The sequence below is a fragment of the Diadema setosum genome, chromosome 11 (assembly GCF_964275005.1).
Source record: "Diadema setosum chromosome 11, eeDiaSeto1, whole genome shotgun sequence".
Lineage (NCBI taxonomy): Eukaryota > Metazoa > Echinodermata > Echinoidea > Diadematoida > Diadematidae > Diadema > Diadema setosum.
The window spans coordinates 27,883,046-27,899,650 of NC_092695.1; the positions used below are offsets into that span (position 1 = coordinate 27,883,046).

Below are 16,605 nucleotides of genomic sequence, written 5' to 3' on the forward strand. Positions count from 1 at the left end.
GTTTGTGAAGACATAATCATAAAACCCAGTGTAGAATTAGGCTGAGAGTGCTGACTCTGTAATACTCAATAATGACAATGTTTCTTCTTCAAATACAGCTACTGATTGAAACCTGATCATGGCGACCTCAGCCCGACCAAATCGTGGTCGCGGACGTGGTAGAGGACGAGGCGGCGTTGCCCAAGAAATGGACAAAGAGAATGTTTTCGGTCAGCGAAGACAGAGGAATCCTGTGGAGAAGACAAATGTTTGGTCAGAGCCAAAAACAGAACACAATGGTCTTCAACAAGGTGTGTGGTACAGTGATGAAATGTATGAGATTTTATTTTCTTTTGACGGTCTTTCATCCCTTCCCATGGAACTTTGTTTCCGGGTCTTCCTTCTCTCTTCTTACTTACTGGTATTACACAGCCTTCATATCTTCTCCTCACTTAGCCTCTTTTCTTTGATACTCTGTTTACCCATGCCTCAATCTATTTTCCATGCTATCTTTGCCCAATCCCTACTCTGTTTGGAATGTCTTTTGGCCACACCTGAAAAGTTGAGTGATGAAATGAAATGAAGCAGTAAACATCCAGCAGTTAATCAGTGCATTTTGATGATAATTGCAGAAGCATGCTACGATATCCTTGTACATATTAAGTCGGTTGCAACATTGCTGTTCCGAAGAAAACGATTTCGCTTTCCAGCAGAAAATTTGTCATTTTGTAATTGTATGTGTTAAAATTATCAAATATGAATTGTACCGCAAAGGATGACTTTGATCTAATTTGCTCACTGAAAATGATCGAAAGCATTTGTTTTTCATTTGTGTGTGCGTAGAAATGAAAGGATAAACTTTATGAGACTCTCTCCATGTGTATTTGTGGTGAGAAATCAAGTTTCCCTTTTTTTTTTGTGCCCAGTATTCTAGAGAGTTGTAGGTGTCTGTAAACTTGTTGTTAGTGATGACCCAATCAATTTTTTCATACTTTCATATGTACCACATGTGCAAAAAATTGCAATATCTTGAGATATGAAAGAAGTGTGAATCACAAGTAATGTTCTTCAAGTCAGTGTCATGGTTTTATTTTATACTTTCCTTTGTCCTGTCCTCCTATGTCATTTTCACCCTAACAGCAGCTAAGCACAGTATGCCAAAAGAACCAGCCTCGCAAATGAATAACAAGGTGCTGGAACTGGTCATGGATGAGGACTCTTCATCTGATGAAGAGGTTGATGAGAACATCGTTAATAAGATTCTTCAGGCCTACGGAGGCAAGCTTGGTGAGTTCATCTGTATTACTTGTCATGAATAAACTTTACATTAACATTATTAGAATTATCAGTGTTTGGTTTTTGTATGGAGGGGGGGGGGGGGAGAGAAATGTTTCCCTGCTGGAATTTTTTTCTGGGGGATTGTCTCCTCCCCCCTCCCCCCCCCCCCCTTGGTTTTTAAAGACATTATCCAGGACAAGTTTGTGTGCATATTAATCTCAAATTATTAGCTATGTTACATATGTTGTTTGAGTTTGTTAAAGAATAGTCAGATGAACAAAATCACATGATTTGAAAACAATTTTTTCTGAAAAAAAATAAGAAAGTCCCATATGAAACAAATGGGTGATGATAATTGTAATGCAAATGATGAAAACAGTTTAACAAAACCTTTTCAGAGTATCTGGCAACTGTCTTGAGTTGGGGCTGAGGAGAGTTATTATAGCGATGTTAGTGTACAGGTGTATGTGTTCTAAAAGTATTTATATAGAATGATTGTTGTGGAGAATATTCAAAATATGCTAACTTTTGATTTGAGTTGTTGTTTCAGGGAAGCTTATAACCCCCTCGACTTCATCTTTAGACCAAAAGCTTCCCTTTTCGGCATGTGACACCCTTCAAGTGAAATATTCTGTGTGTTCCCTTCCCCACCAGTCATCATTTATATGATATAACACCATGGTCTGTTTTTGCAGGTGATCAGGAGGAAGGTGTCTTGACGGAGAGCAGGCAGAACCTTCAGGAGGCCTGCCAGTCTGGTGCTAACGACTGCTCTGTCTGTCTAGGAAAGATACGACGCACCGATGCTGTGAGTTCCCAGTGTCTGTCTCTTTCGTTGGTGGCAAGTTTTTCTTTGTTGATGCATAATTTCTGTCAGAATTGGTCTGACAATCCCCTGCAGGCTTGTATTAATTTTATATGTTAGAAGGCCTCAGTATTGTATGAATGTGCATGTAATGCAATGCAAGTTTAGAGCAGAACAATAGGTAAACCAAACTAGTTTAGACAATCTATCTTCTGTCATATTCTTGGTTATGTTGTACTGTCAGGACACCTGTTCCATGTACAAATGTTGACATTGCAATAATTCAACCATCAACCTATGAATGCCAAACGATTTATTATTGTTTGTTGTCTATGTGTGCACACATAATGTCCCTTTTTTGTCATACAACTTCCAGCATGATAAAAGTTATTGACCTTTTGGGAATATCTTTTGTTTGTTTGTTTGTTTGTTTGTTTCCTGTCTGTTACTGAATATATGCATGGCTGTGCTTCTTGTCTTCTTTGTTACTTGTCAGATTTGGACTTGTGACTCATGCTTCATTAGCCTACACCTTCAGTGCATTCAGAAGTGGGCTCAAGAGGGCATCCTACAGGCAAGCCTGCAAAATGAAGATGGAGACTCACAATCAGCAGCCAGTGTATGGTCTTGGTAAGGAGAAAATGGCAATCCAAGCTACTCGTTTGCATCGTCCAATTATCATTAACATGAGGAGCACAAGCTATAATTTTAATGAGCTATTTAGCACTGATTTTGATGACATGATTTCAATTGGTAGATATACATTTGCAAGCACATATAAATGACAAAAATGTATGTTTAAAGCAAATTGCAGCATTGAGCATTCTGTTTCATATCCAATAGTTATGTAGAAAGAAGATATGAATAATCGATTGCTTTGAATGAAATGACTTGTGCGCTACACCAGAGATTCTTCTGCAATCCAATGTGTACAAGAAACAGGGGCAAACTGCTTTGTCTAGTATTAGAAAAAAAAAAAAAAAAAGATAAGAAAGAGAAGAGAGAGTTGGAAGAAAAAGAGCTTTATGATTTTGATAGACAAGCTTTAAATTGATATATCTTTCTCCCTCATTCTCATATGTGTTTCCTGTTCTCTGGACAACCAGCCCAAATTGCAGGTCAGAGAAACCTATGTCCCAGTGCCCCAGGAGATACATGTGCTTCTGCCAGAAGGTGGTGTCGCCCCCACCACACCCCTGGCTAGCCCCCCACAGCTGCGGGGACACATGTGGACGGGCCCTGCGGCCCGACTGTGGTCACCGTTGCCTGCTACTCTGCCACCCGGGTGAGTTTTAGCTTGACCCCCTCTCATGGCCATCATTGGTTTGTTCAGAGCAGGCACAAAGGGTCATAGCTGGCCCATGACACCAATTCGCCGAGCTTGGCCAAGACTTCTGCTGATGTGCCCTGCTCGCCAGGGGGCCTAGATATTTGTGTGGCGCTCTGTCGGAATGAGTCATAAGTCGCAAAATTTTTTTTTCTGTTTTTCTCATGAATCTATTCCTCAGATGATAAGCTTTGAAATGATATATAACACGACGTGTTTCACCAACGAGAAATGGGTTAAAAACGCATTTAAAGTACGTAAAGTGTGATACGTCAACAATCTTAAATAAGGAGAAAATCGCTCCGAAAGTTCGGGGTCTGTTCAAGATTTCAACCGAATCCGTCAAGGGTGTGTACGGTCAGCGGACCGCCTTAGCAACGGAAAGCTACGCTTCAACGAACGCGCTACCAAATATGGGGCGGCTGGAGGCAGCCGAGCCAATGGTCCAATCACACAGTAGATGTTTTCAGAATATTCTGACCAATAAGAAAGCCCGAAAAGTCTATTGTCGGGCGCTAACTCGGCCGCGCCACGGGTTTCCGCTAAATGGTTTCTTTATTTTCAATGACACTGACCGTAGAAAGGGTACAAAAGCCTCCTTAGTACAGGCGGGAAAGATGAAAGAATTCGAAGTTCATTTAACTTTGATACTAAGGCACCTCCTTTATAACAGAGTGCACAAACCGTACGTAGTGTCCAAGTAGGCTCCATTAAAAAATCTGTCAATTCGAAGATTAAAAATGATTACTGTTTCTGATCCTGCGGTAGATATCGACAAACTAAAGAGCCTGCCCTAAGTTGTCAGTGAAGATTCACCTGCGTAGTACATGTATAAGCGACAGCCCGATCTCAGCAGCGATAATTATATAGAAGCAAAATTGATGAAGCTTAAAGAAAATGTAATAGTAGTTGAAGAGTAAAATGGAGTAAATTACGGTGTAACATTATAGCATCAATCAACACTACGTGAATGTGTAAACTTGAGTTGTTGAGGAATTCGTCTGAATTTGTTTCTGTCCTAAATTATCTCTATACTTCTCCGATACAACGTTATGCGGTCAATGACATCGTGTCGTTATTTCAGAATAATGTTTACCTCACATTTTATCATTTTCGTATTTCAAGGAACATGTGCAGGAAAACAAAACTGAAATAAAAAAGAAAAAACGCTTGACGTTATTTCAAGGAGCCGCATGGTCAATGAATGTGACAATCAACTTTCCTCGCAAAAAAATGCTACTGAAATGTCCGACATTTTTTTTTCCTTTTATGATAAATTATTGAACATATCATCTAACTATAGTGCAAAGATTATTCAAGTTAAAAGAAAGTAATGGAGGAAAGAGAAGAGGAAGAAGAAAATGGGGCAATTGCTGGTACGGAGCGGTATCGCGATTCATCAATGCGCCGTTTCTCTTGTTTCTCTGAGAAATCGAACTGAAAGTGTCGACACCTATCTTTCCTTCTATGTTATGATAGCGTATCTGTATCGTATGTTTTACTTTTTCTTTTGCTTTATGCTTTAATTTTATTATTTTCTTCTGTTTCTTGTTTAAGAGCTATTAATCAAGAATAGAAGAGTAAAAATTAGTGCAGCTTACACCAATGGTTCCACGGCGGCATCGTCCTATCATTAGAATCCTTCGCTGATGAGAATGAGAATTAGTGTCTGAAATCATCTTTCCGTCATTCTTGCTACTTACATACTCAAAGTTAGTGCCAACATCGCAAGTTATGCGGTTCTTTTTACCTCCAGAAATGTTCCCGGCAATGGCTATTAAAAAAATAAACAACTAAGTCAAAAGAATACAATAGAAACGAACTCACAAACTACGACGATCGAGCCTCAGAAGCATTTTGAAATTTAGTCAGAATTTGAAAGATTTATTGCAGGCACAAATTATTCACTTGGGCAAATCACAATCCTGATACAACACACTTCCTCGTTCCCCTGCAGCCTCACACATCAATGAATGTGTTCCTTCATGTTTCAAATGTTTTATTATTCAAATGTATCCAATTGACTATCGGTATGACAAACTAATGAGGGGCATAGGCCTATAGAGCAAGCATAAGCGAACTTTTTTTTTTTTTTTTTGTTAAGCCAATACATCCATTGCTAAGTCTCAATGATTACAGGTGACGTAATTGACCCTCTTTAATAATAATAAAAGATAATGATAACAATATGGCTACTTGTATAGCGCACAGGTCCACCTTTCAGTGCTCATGGCGCTTCAAAAATGAGAAGATAGACATATGCATGCATAATATACATGTTCAAACATAACAACAAAGAAGAATATGACAAACAAACATAATACCAAATAAAGAATAGAATTGTTCCAAACATTAATGACATCTTTACGTCCATTGGATTCAGAATTCCAAATTCATTTTATCCCTCCCGTACCCTGTAATGGAATGTTGACGTCTGCCATGCTACAGCTCTTAATTTAGGCGGAGGATGCTGCCATTGTCTTTGCTGTTACGCCAAACGTCTGATACGGCGAAACTATTGCCTGTGCTGAGCGATACGTCTGATGCAGCGAGACTACGAGATGTAGATGCGTGCGAATAAATACCGATGCAGCCGTCTCTCTTTCACTGTTCGTAGTCTCGCCGTATCAGACGTATCCCTTACCAAAAACAAAATCTCACCGCAACAAACGATTCGCGTTACAGCAAAGACAATAGCTGGATTGTCATCTAGATTATTACGCACACGTGCCAAACATAGTGTTACCAAGAAAGTGAATGCGTGTGACGGGTGAATGTACCGACCCGACGGAGTAGAGTTGTACCGTTATGGAAACAAAACTCAGTTCTGTTGCTGTTGACCACATTGTCGACTGAATTAGCATTCGCACTAATTCGGCCTAAAGAGATCAGTTAGTGTAGACATGTCATAGCTTATGACATCAGGCCAACTTGAACATTTTCTTCCTTACGTAGGTCTATATGATAGGCCTAAGTTTTGGATAGCATAGGAATTAAGATTTCAACCTCTTGCCAGATGAAATTATACGACGTATCAAAGAGCATACCATCCTTGCAGGAATTAATTGTTAATTCATTTGATGAAAATTGGTTTAGAAATGGCTGACTAATGATTGGGCGGAGAGGGGAAGGGGCGTGGGCGCATTTTTTGTTTTTGTTTTCGTTTTGTTTTTGTTTTGTTTTGATTCGTTTAGCTTGTTTTGTTTCGTTTCGTTTTTTGTTTGTTTTTTTGCTTTTGATTTTCAGCCAATTAAGCTAAAAATTGGCAGGATAAAAGTGATGTTACCCCCCCCCCCCCTCCACCCTTCAGCTTATTAAACCAGGATTGAGGTGGCAACAGAAAATTGCAGAAATATAAACTGCTCCCCCTCCCCTTTACATAACCTGGATCCGCCCCGACAAGAAACAGCTATAAAGGGCAGTTAAGTTACGCTGTCTTCGTGTTATGTGACATTTACTGTGCCTATAGTTCCTCCTAAGCGGGTAACATTGTCGTTCTTATGAAAATAGGTTAGGCAGAACTCTCAGTGAGATTAAAAGTTCATTGTAGAACGATGTCAGAGCAAATACAACGTACATGCAGTCCCATGCATGTCACATATCAATACGCGTTAGCAATACCTTATTCTGGTTCACAGCTTTAAAATAGTCAGCTTATAACTCTCTGCCCAATTCTCATAATAATCGCTTGCACCCTGGCTGTGCGATTTTAAAGTTTGAAATGCACGCACACACAGACATCTCCATGGCCTAAACGCGAGGACATGCATTTCATTTGCTTCAGAATCAAATTAAGTTAACTACTTAATATCATTAAATATATTCTTTAAAAATGAATCAAAATACATGAGTGCATACAGAGAGAGACAGAAAGACAGAAAGGGAGACAGACAGACAGACAAACAGAGGAAATCGCGGGTGAAAAAAAAAGAGAAAGGCTGGCTAAAAGTGACCATTATTGTTTTCATGAGATGTTGGCTTTGGTCTCATGGTCTTGATTGAAGTTATGCTAAATTTTTTAAACTGATTTACACCTATGCTTGCATGTTGGTTGAATGAGCTTTGCATAAGGGGAATGCTGTCTCCCATTTGACAAATATTGTCATCGCGCATCTTAATTCCATAACTACGATTAATAGCATGAAAGATTGCAGGAAAAGTGAGCAGTATATGCGACAGAAAATTAACAATAGACTGTTGAAGCATCCGGCATCTTTTTATCAACATCTAAGTGAGTGTAGACTTCCAATCAAGAGTTAAAGACGTCAGTTGGGCCGACTTTCAATGCCCTTTACAGCCTTGCTTTCATGAGCTACCTTAACTTTCAAACCTCAATCCTTTAAAGAATTAAGACGCGGTTGGCTTTTATACGGGTTAAATAGAGCCGCCCCAGCCTTTGTTTCTATAGCAACCCGCATCAGTACGTGCTAACTGTTGTTTCGAGGCCGGTTACTGCTAGGGGTGTTCGCAATTGTTTTCTACTGGGTGAACGCTTCTTGTGCTTTGTCTGTCTTGTCAAAGTCGAAAGCGTGTAAATCAAAATGTGTGAGTGCGTACAGAGAAAGACAAACAGACAGAAAGGGGAGGGAAACAGACAGACAGACAGCCAGAAGAAAATTACGAGTGAAAAGAAGAGAAACACTGGCTCAATGCGACGATTATACAGTTGCGTTGTAGTTTTCCGTACTGCTCACCTTTCCTGCACTCTTTCACGCAGTTAATCGCAGTTATGGAATTTATAGATGTATGACAACATTTAGGCCTATGTTGAATTGGAGAGAACACTCCCTTTATGTAAATCTCTTTCTGCGTACATGCAAAACTTAAAGGCGTAAAACACTTTAAAAATTTAGCATAACTACTTTGAAAACCATAATGAGATGTTGCCTTTGGATAGACTGTTGGAGCATCCGGCATCTTTTTATTAAACATCAAAGAGAGTGCAAAGTTTCAATCAAGAGTTGATGTCAAAGACGCACAGTTGGGCAGACGTTCAACCCGCATCAGTACACGCTAAGTATTGTTTCGAGGCTGGTTACTGTTACGGGTGTTAGCAATTGTTTTCTATACTGGGTGCAAGCTTCGGGTGCAATGTCAAGTGCTTGCATTCTGATGCAGAAAGATTACGTGAATGGCCGATGTATCTCGGCATAGTCGGAACTCAAAGCGATATAGATCTATTACACAAGAAAGATACGAGTGTTTTTCAAGATAGAAAATGTTTGGTTCAACCACTTAGGCTTTAGTTGTAAGATCGTCATGCTCCACTGTAACCAGTTTTATTTGAAGAACAAGAAGGGATGTTTCGGCCATTGTTAGTAAAATCACACAAGCGAATAAGATTGATATGAGAATAAAAAATTTCGTATGTCTGTCTGGTTGTCCGCGTCACTCTCTCTCTCTCTCTCTCTCTCTCTCATTATACGATAACATGAGTATAAATACTCTCATAGTTCTATTTCTTGTATGTGTTTGTTGTTGTTGCGAGGAAACTTTTCACGACATGGAATTCAAATAATGACATTATATTCAACATGGACAGACCAGGAATGTCTCTGAAAATTAATTACCGGGAAGGGGAAGGCAAATCACTGTTCAAATACCATGTTTTCTTCTGTGCCCATTTCATTTCTTAAGTAGTCTTAATAACTTTGCCAAATTATAGGGTTTGTGGCCATGCATTTATGATTATTTCATTTTCATATTGATTGTCCTTATATCAGTTTTTTAGATCTTAGTACATTGATAGCTTTTACTTTGAAAAACACACACAAAAAAGGAGAAACGTCACCCCGTCACACACTCTCTCTCTTGTCCAGTCACGCATTTCCGCAATAAGACGATGTTATTGTTGAACATTTTCAAACATTCTCATTTCACGAATATGTATGTGTCTGCATGATTTGCGTGCAATAGTAGGTCTATGGGGTAAACTTTATTTCCACTTTTGTCTTTTTCCTATATGACGTATATTGTTCAACAACATAACTAGAGTTGACTTTGCACATTAGTAGTCTACGTCAATTAGTCATCCATATCATCACAGAATTGGTTGTAAACTTTATGCAGAAATGCATAGATGGCATAATAGGCGCTCTCATTCTCTCCCCTCTCATCATTCTCTTCATCTTTATTGTATATTCTTTCAAATGTATGCTTTTATAATGATTCTACCTCACACGCAATCAAGGAATATGCAGGAATATCATACATCGGGAACAATATTCTTTGGAGAAAACGTCAAAGTTTTATTCCATACATTGCACGTGACGTCCCGTCATTGTTTATTCTAATTCATTTCACGAATACAGAATAATGAGTTTGATAGACGTTATCACTCAAATCTCCTCAAGGATTGATCATACACCAAAGTTGCGACAATGTTATCTTTCAAACTAACTTGCAACACAGAACCTGAAACATCGTATACAATCGACATGACCTTTCTTTTAGTTTGTTATGCCTTATTCACATGCTTTGGGATAACAGGCATTGTGGAGTTATCATGAGGAAAAAGGAAACCGTCACGGGATTATTTACGATCGGCATGTACCATTCATGGACCTCGTAATGCAAATTACTCGAATGATCATCTTACAGCGTAAGCTATTACAATTAGGATCTTGATCACAGAAAAATAGACAATATTCAAGTAAATGCTACAATATGGTAATCCAGGTAAGGTAACCTCAGGGGGAAAAAAGCATGAGTAAACTTCATTCATGATCGAGTAAACAAAATCAAAGTCGTATATGTTTCTTACAGACTTTTCAATAATTATTTGCAACGTTCAAACTAACTTGTGACACAGAAACCTGAAACATCGTATACAATAGACTTGACCTTTCATTTGGTTTGTTCTGCCTTATTCACATGCTTTGGGTTTCACAGGCATTGTTGAGTTATCATTTGAAAAAAAAAAAAAAAGAAACCGTCTCGGGATTATTCACGATCGGCATGTACCATTCATGATCATCTTATACAGTACGCTATACGAAACCCATTATAAACAGGTTTATGGATACAGAAGATAAACGTTATCCAGGTGAAAGCTGCATTACTGCCATCCAAGCAAAGCAATTAATGTCGTGTCAAGCGGTAAGTTACCAGATTACACAGAAACATCGTATCGAGAAATTAACACAGTTTCAAACGGAACTCATGTCTTCAATGCAATAAACATGATTATCCTGGTTAAAAATTGTCACGAAGCACCGTTGATAACCGATGTATCAGTTCACTTTAGTACCTTCCAATGGCAGACCGGATCCGCTTGAGATAATCTGGATACGATAGTCATGAACCGATCACTGATGGCTGTTACGACTTGTCAGGAGGCACGGTTCGAAGTACGGGGCCGACGTCATCAGCGAGGCCTGGGACACGTGATATTTCGTGCATCAGGCCGGCAGAACTCTCTGATCTTGTCAAAGAGATACGCCTGACGCTCTCTGCTGAGTCCCGGAGGCGGTTCGATGTCGGGCAGACCAGATGGCAGGATGGTTGGATCCTTGAGAAGGCAGAACCTCTCTTCAGGGCTGTCAGCTAGCATCTTAGCGTACACGACTCCTGGCTCGTCTGCTGTAAGCCTACATCAAAAGAACACGGAAGAACAAAAGTACAGATAAACGTCATGTGTATCCGTCATACATTCTACCAGAGATGTAAATTGATAGGCCCTCATCATAAGGAAGTGAAAGTAACTTTACCACTCCGCCTTAATCGGTCCATGACAAAACAAACATGAACTACGACATTATACATCAAACTGTTAGAAATTTGAGGGACAACTGTCTCCAATTTTTTCTAGTTTTCTTAATACTGGGTTTTTAGAAGTATAAGCAACGAGCACGTCACATAAAGCTCAGGTTGACATGATGTGAATGATAAAGTTTTCAATGAACTCATAATTTATATGGCACAAGTTTAAGCATTTCAGAAACTTCAAGAAACTAAAAAACAATCAAACAAAATATTTATTTTCAATATTTAAAAGAATCCTCATGACACAACAAAGATTACCGACAATCCATAAATATCACTAATATGAAATTCATTAGAAGATTGACTTGTCTGGCTCAAGGCATTTAGCCATAGCTTACCGAAAGTGGTGGTACTTCTTGATGTTCGGAAGAGGTCGGAAGAACGGGGCGAGGAATTCCTGCCACTTGTAGGTAGGGACGAACTGCGTACCGCCTTCATCTCCGACGAGTTGAGCGATGTTCATGTTGTTCGCGGCGCTTCTCTCGACGGCCGCGGCGATGTCGGCGAGTGTGCAGATGGACGATTTCTTGATGGATCTCTTCAGCAAGCCGAAACAGAAGTCCGGGGAAAACTTGGTATGTCCGGCGAGAAGAAAGTTGAGGCTGATCGTCTGATGGAGTCCCTCCATGACCCTCCACGCCAGGTACCACAGCAGATACCTATTCTTATTCTGTCCGCTGCAGTTGTCACAGTGGAGCTGCGCGTCCTTCTCCCCCAAACCATACGAGCCAAAGAAATAGTGCAAGAAGGAGATGACGGAGACGGAGCCTTTCGAGACGCACATTCCTTCGTCGACAAGGAAGTTGACCTGCAAAAAGAATGTTGAAAAGTCACGTTAACCATTAGATTTTTATTTTTATTTTTGCTGTATACATAAGAAATTTATTTAAGTCATTTAACAGAAAAACACACCAAATGCCACATTTACAAATAAATTAAATCAACTGTTCATACCCTGAATTTATAACTTAAGGCCCTTAAACTCCTTAAAAAAAAAGGTAAAAAAGAAAGTCACAAGGATTCGTTCATGATAATCGGTACACAAAATCGGAGAGCTTAATAATCTACAGTGTACCGATATCTCGCAAATCGTGTTTGTTGACTGCTTAAAATAAGAGTAATGATAATAATAATAATAATAATGATAATGATAATAAAACTCAATTCACTGGTGGTAGCTCCTGAAAGTTTATGTATTTCAATGAACCAGATCATGTATCTCAATTTGTCACTCGTGCTTCGTGCGTTTGACTTCTGCTCCATTATAAGTGCCGCTAAGGATGTGTGCGAGTTCTGTTGCTACTGGATTATATCGGTACGTCTTTACAAATAATATCGCAATTCTATGTCGATCGGTTAGCCAGGTATCGATCTAAGAACATGTACGCACTGCGTAACATTACCGTTCAAGACGCATTTGGAAAAAAAAATACATATCGATAGCTCGATCGTTCTGTTAATAGGGATCGGGTGATCGACTAGATTAAGTCAAGTCGTTTTGTTTTTATATCTCTGTAAAATTTACATTTAACCCCATAAATGAAAATCGATATTGAAACAAAATATATTGGGTCTATACTATTTATTTCAGAGGGCATGAATGTCTTGAATACTAGTATATTCTGCCAATACAGCAAACAAAATAATCAGAGAATTAGTACACTTTTAGGAGACTATCGTGCTTATTCTGATTACATGCATTAGATAATCTGCCATATAGGTTTAAGAGTGAAAGAGAATTTACTATTGCTCGATTTGAAAAACACGAAATACAAAATTTGTGGCAATGCTCAAAAACAAAACAAAACAAACAAAACATGCAAGACAAATACACGTGAAAATTACCTGCTGCGATGCTCCTTCGCAGTTGATGCCAAAGATGCCACACTTCCGGGGGGTCAGGAAGTAGATTGGGCCAGGCTGCTGGGGACATGCAGGGAAGTGGATCTGTTGGGCGTAGTCGAAGCTGTAGTGAGCTGTGATGTCCCTGGAGCAAGCTGCGTTACTCCCCAACTTCTCGTCGCGCAATGCTCTCTTGCTACTGGACACCATTTCTTGGAGGACTTCTCTCTGTCTTTTCGCGTTCCTCAGATGGACGAGCTGCTCCCCGACGCGTCTCTCCTTTTCAGCCTCCGGAAGATTGGCGCTCCTGTACAAGAGGCTGTTGTTGCGTTGACACTGCCAGCACAGGTCGCTCATCGGCTTGCAGACGAGTATATTGGGCTGGTACTTCCGCCACACCTTCAGGAACGTACTCTGCCCCATAGCGCGTTGTCCTGAAGCAAAACAAAGCAAAACAAAACAAAACAAACAAGATAAAATGAAACGATGTCTACCTTTATGTTAATATTAGAAAGGAATACCCCGAAAACACACTGATAGTATAATGTATTTTTTCTTTTTTTATGTACCGTCTTTTTTCTTCTGAAGTGAATCACGATTCAGTTTCATTCAAAACAACGCACTTGTCCGCAAATTTAATATAGATTGAATTCGAGAGAAAACTTTTCAGAGGCTCTAGTTAAAGAAAGAACAAAGATGTACATGTACGTGTATTAAAAAGAAACTTGACCAATATGAAATTTCTCGCGTCTACCGCTTTGAAAATGTCCATGCACTGTGCCCCATTATCGGATGCAATCGAGAAAATCAGGACCAACACTGCCACATCGTGCTATTCATATAAATAGGAGTACTGTAGTCTTCGCAGATTTTTGTTCCCGGTTGAAGGCACCGGAAAAAACAAAACAAAAGAAACATTAAAATCTTATGGTAAATACAACTCGCGTACCTTTAAAAATGTTTTGAGGGAGTGCCATTTTCAAACCTGCGATATTTATACAAACTCTTCAAAACACACATTTTTATAAGTTAACCTTTCAGTTTCTCAAATGAGCAAAAGTGGCTAGTTACCTGCGTCATCCATTGCAGACTTGTACTGCCGCCACACGTCAACTTTGGGATGCGACGACGGGAGGAGCCTAACATCGCTGCGAGTGTAACCTGGGACACGTCCTGGAAGAAACACAGCGTTGTCCTCGGCGTAGTTGCAGATGAAGTTGACGGCGGCTTTCAACTCATCTGGAGAGAGCGAGCTTAGGTTGAAACGCCTTCCACCAGACTTGCTCACGACCGGGCAGACTCCAAACTCCTCCACCCATTTCTTCAGAGACGTCAGCTTGTTGGTGCTGATGCTGTCAAATAGAAACAATATGGATAGTTCTATAACCGGAATGATGTTTTTATCACGAAAACAAATCGCTATAAATGTGTACCTAACCTATGCTTCAAATAAGCAAAACATAATAATATCGCCTAAGCAAGATCCATATCGGGAAAGATGCGCATAATTTTGTTCTTTATAACCTGACAAGTTTAACAGGGAAAGCACATTGTTGAGATTCTGAAAGTCCAAAGTTGGCATGAAGAAATTATCTGAAGGAACATGTAATGTGAGATAAATGTATACTCTTTTACAATGAAGCACGGTTATCCTCTGTCATCCTCACATAACAAGTCTGTTTAACGATATGTTGGCAAATTGGCTTCATTTCATAATGTGTTGATGTGGTGGTGACCGTGCGTAGTATTAAATTTACATTGCATTATCAATAATGTTGAAAACTAATGAATATACGGACTTTACGATCCATTTTACATGAATTATATGTATTACAAATAACTCTTAAGGAATCGGAAGGAAATTCTTACATGTGACACATCTTGAAGAACGCTCGGCAAACTTGATGGCCCCGAAACGAGTAAGTACATCTGCCTCTCTCCCTCTCCTTTTGACTTTTACGCTTCGAACAAGACGTAATTTCATCGGAGTTGTTGAACGCGTGAAGTTGGGCCATAACGACTAAGTCTTTTTCGTTGCGACCAAGCTCCAACATGGTGAACCGGTAATGGAGAAGCTGTTCGGTTGGGAAGTTTTCCTTACACCGACAAGCGCACTCGAATCTCAGAATAGCGTCCTTGTCCTTGCAAGTCTTCGCTGGTTCCGGTTCTACACGACCACATGCTAAAGGGGCATCACGCAATTCGTCAGCATCCTCCTCGCTCTCGATCTCATAACTTTCGTCCAAGATGCTGATTTCGTCAGAGTCAGAGTCAGAGTCATCGTTTCTGACGCAGAAGTAGTCTTCGACGACTTCGCGCCACGTTGCGTCACTTATGCCATTTCCGCGTAAATTCGATTCCCGCAACTCCGCAAGAGCAGCGACCACTTCGCTCTCGCGAGAGCGAGATCCAGGGCCTCGAAGGCCTGGCATCGTCTACCAGCTATTGATAGCGATTGACAAGTCAATCAATATACAATAACACGAAAGGATGATAGAAGTGAAGAACGAAGAAGATCAAAATAACGACACGGAAAATGGAAATGAAGATTCAACGAGATGTGAGATAATTATCAGCGAGTAAGAATTTGTTGATACGCTTCTGAAAGCAATCGAAAGCAGATGATGCGCGACACTGATCGAGAATGATTATGAAAGTGATTCTCTCCGCTGAGCTATCAAGGTGCAACGCATCATGAAGCACTATGCAATTTGCTACTCATCCTGAGTTGAAAAGAAAGAACTTTACTAATCACCACCCAGATAATCAGATTAATGTAACTTCAAAGCTTTCCGGTGCCGCTCGCGTGACCTTTTGTCTTCGCGTGCCCGACTGGGGCATTGAAGCGAGGTCAAGCGCTCCCGCTCATTAGCATACGCCTTAGCAACGAGCTAGCAGGAGCGTGCATGAGAACAATAGATCCGAACTGAGTGGGGAAAGCGAGAGTTGTGATTTTTTTTTTGACCGAAAAAAATGGTCGCGGAAAAACCGTAATTTTTAGCGTTTCCCATCATCAATTCCTGCCGATTCTTCTGTTACTGGTAGAGAAAACATCAGAGATTCAGAAACCACAATAAAAAAAAATTGACCCACGGAATGGTTTTTCACCATTATCAGCCCATAACAGGGAAAGTCGATTTGCGACTTATGACTCATTTCGTCAGAGCGCCACACATTTAAGGATAGGTGCAAAGGAACTGGGGTCTTGTAATTGTTTTTATCTTTGTCACATAATAATAAGCTTTGTGTAGAACTATCATATTTATTACAACTCAGCGGCTATTACACTACCAGCATAACAATGCATGAAAGTTTTTTGTTTTGTTTTGTTTTTGTTTTGTTTTTTTGTTTTTTTTTAATATAAGGGATACAGATTAACAATGTAAGTGATGCAGTTTTGTGCAAGTTATATCTTGATGCATAGGCACATGCACTTGTTTACACACTTGGATGAATATGAATTCAAAGTGCTTGTCTGAGGTAAACTGAAATGTATACCTGCCCTTCATCCTGTATGGGTACTATATTTATCAAAGCATTATACCTATGACTGTGGGCTTGTGTGGATACTTTTACCACGTAGATTCTACTTGCGTAGTTTGCAGTATGT

General features: G+C 39.8%; 2 protein-coding genes across 2 annotated transcripts in view; one reads left to right on the plus strand and one right to left on the minus strand.

The window, feature by feature from the left end:
- The first annotated feature begins 118 nt into the window (after nucleotides 1-118).
- LOC140235387 (NF-X1-type zinc finger protein NFXL1-like) overlaps nucleotides 119-16,605 on the plus strand; it is a 34,603-nt gene continuing 18,116 nt past the window's right edge. Inside the window, exons 1-5 of the mRNA XM_072315416.1 lie at nucleotides 119-290; nucleotides 1,120-1,266; nucleotides 1,953-2,065; nucleotides 2,559-2,692; nucleotides 3,169-3,347. Of these exons, the coding sequence (XP_072171517.1) occupies nucleotides 119-290; nucleotides 1,120-1,266; nucleotides 1,953-2,065; nucleotides 2,559-2,692; nucleotides 3,169-3,347 (745 nt within the window). The remainder of the gene's footprint in view (nucleotides 291-1,119; nucleotides 1,267-1,952; nucleotides 2,066-2,558; nucleotides 2,693-3,168; nucleotides 3,348-16,605) is intronic.
- LOC140234882 (uncharacterized) lies at nucleotides 10,756-15,427 on the minus strand. Its single transcript, XM_072314927.1, has 5 exons — nucleotides 14,865-15,427; nucleotides 14,067-14,347; nucleotides 12,999-13,429; nucleotides 11,492-11,961; nucleotides 10,756-10,978 (listed from the first exon to the last, which is right to left on the minus strand). Exons 1-5 carry the CDS (start codon nucleotides 15,425-15,427, stop codon nucleotides 10,756-10,758), a joined length of 1,968 nt encoding a protein of 655 aa, XP_072171028.1.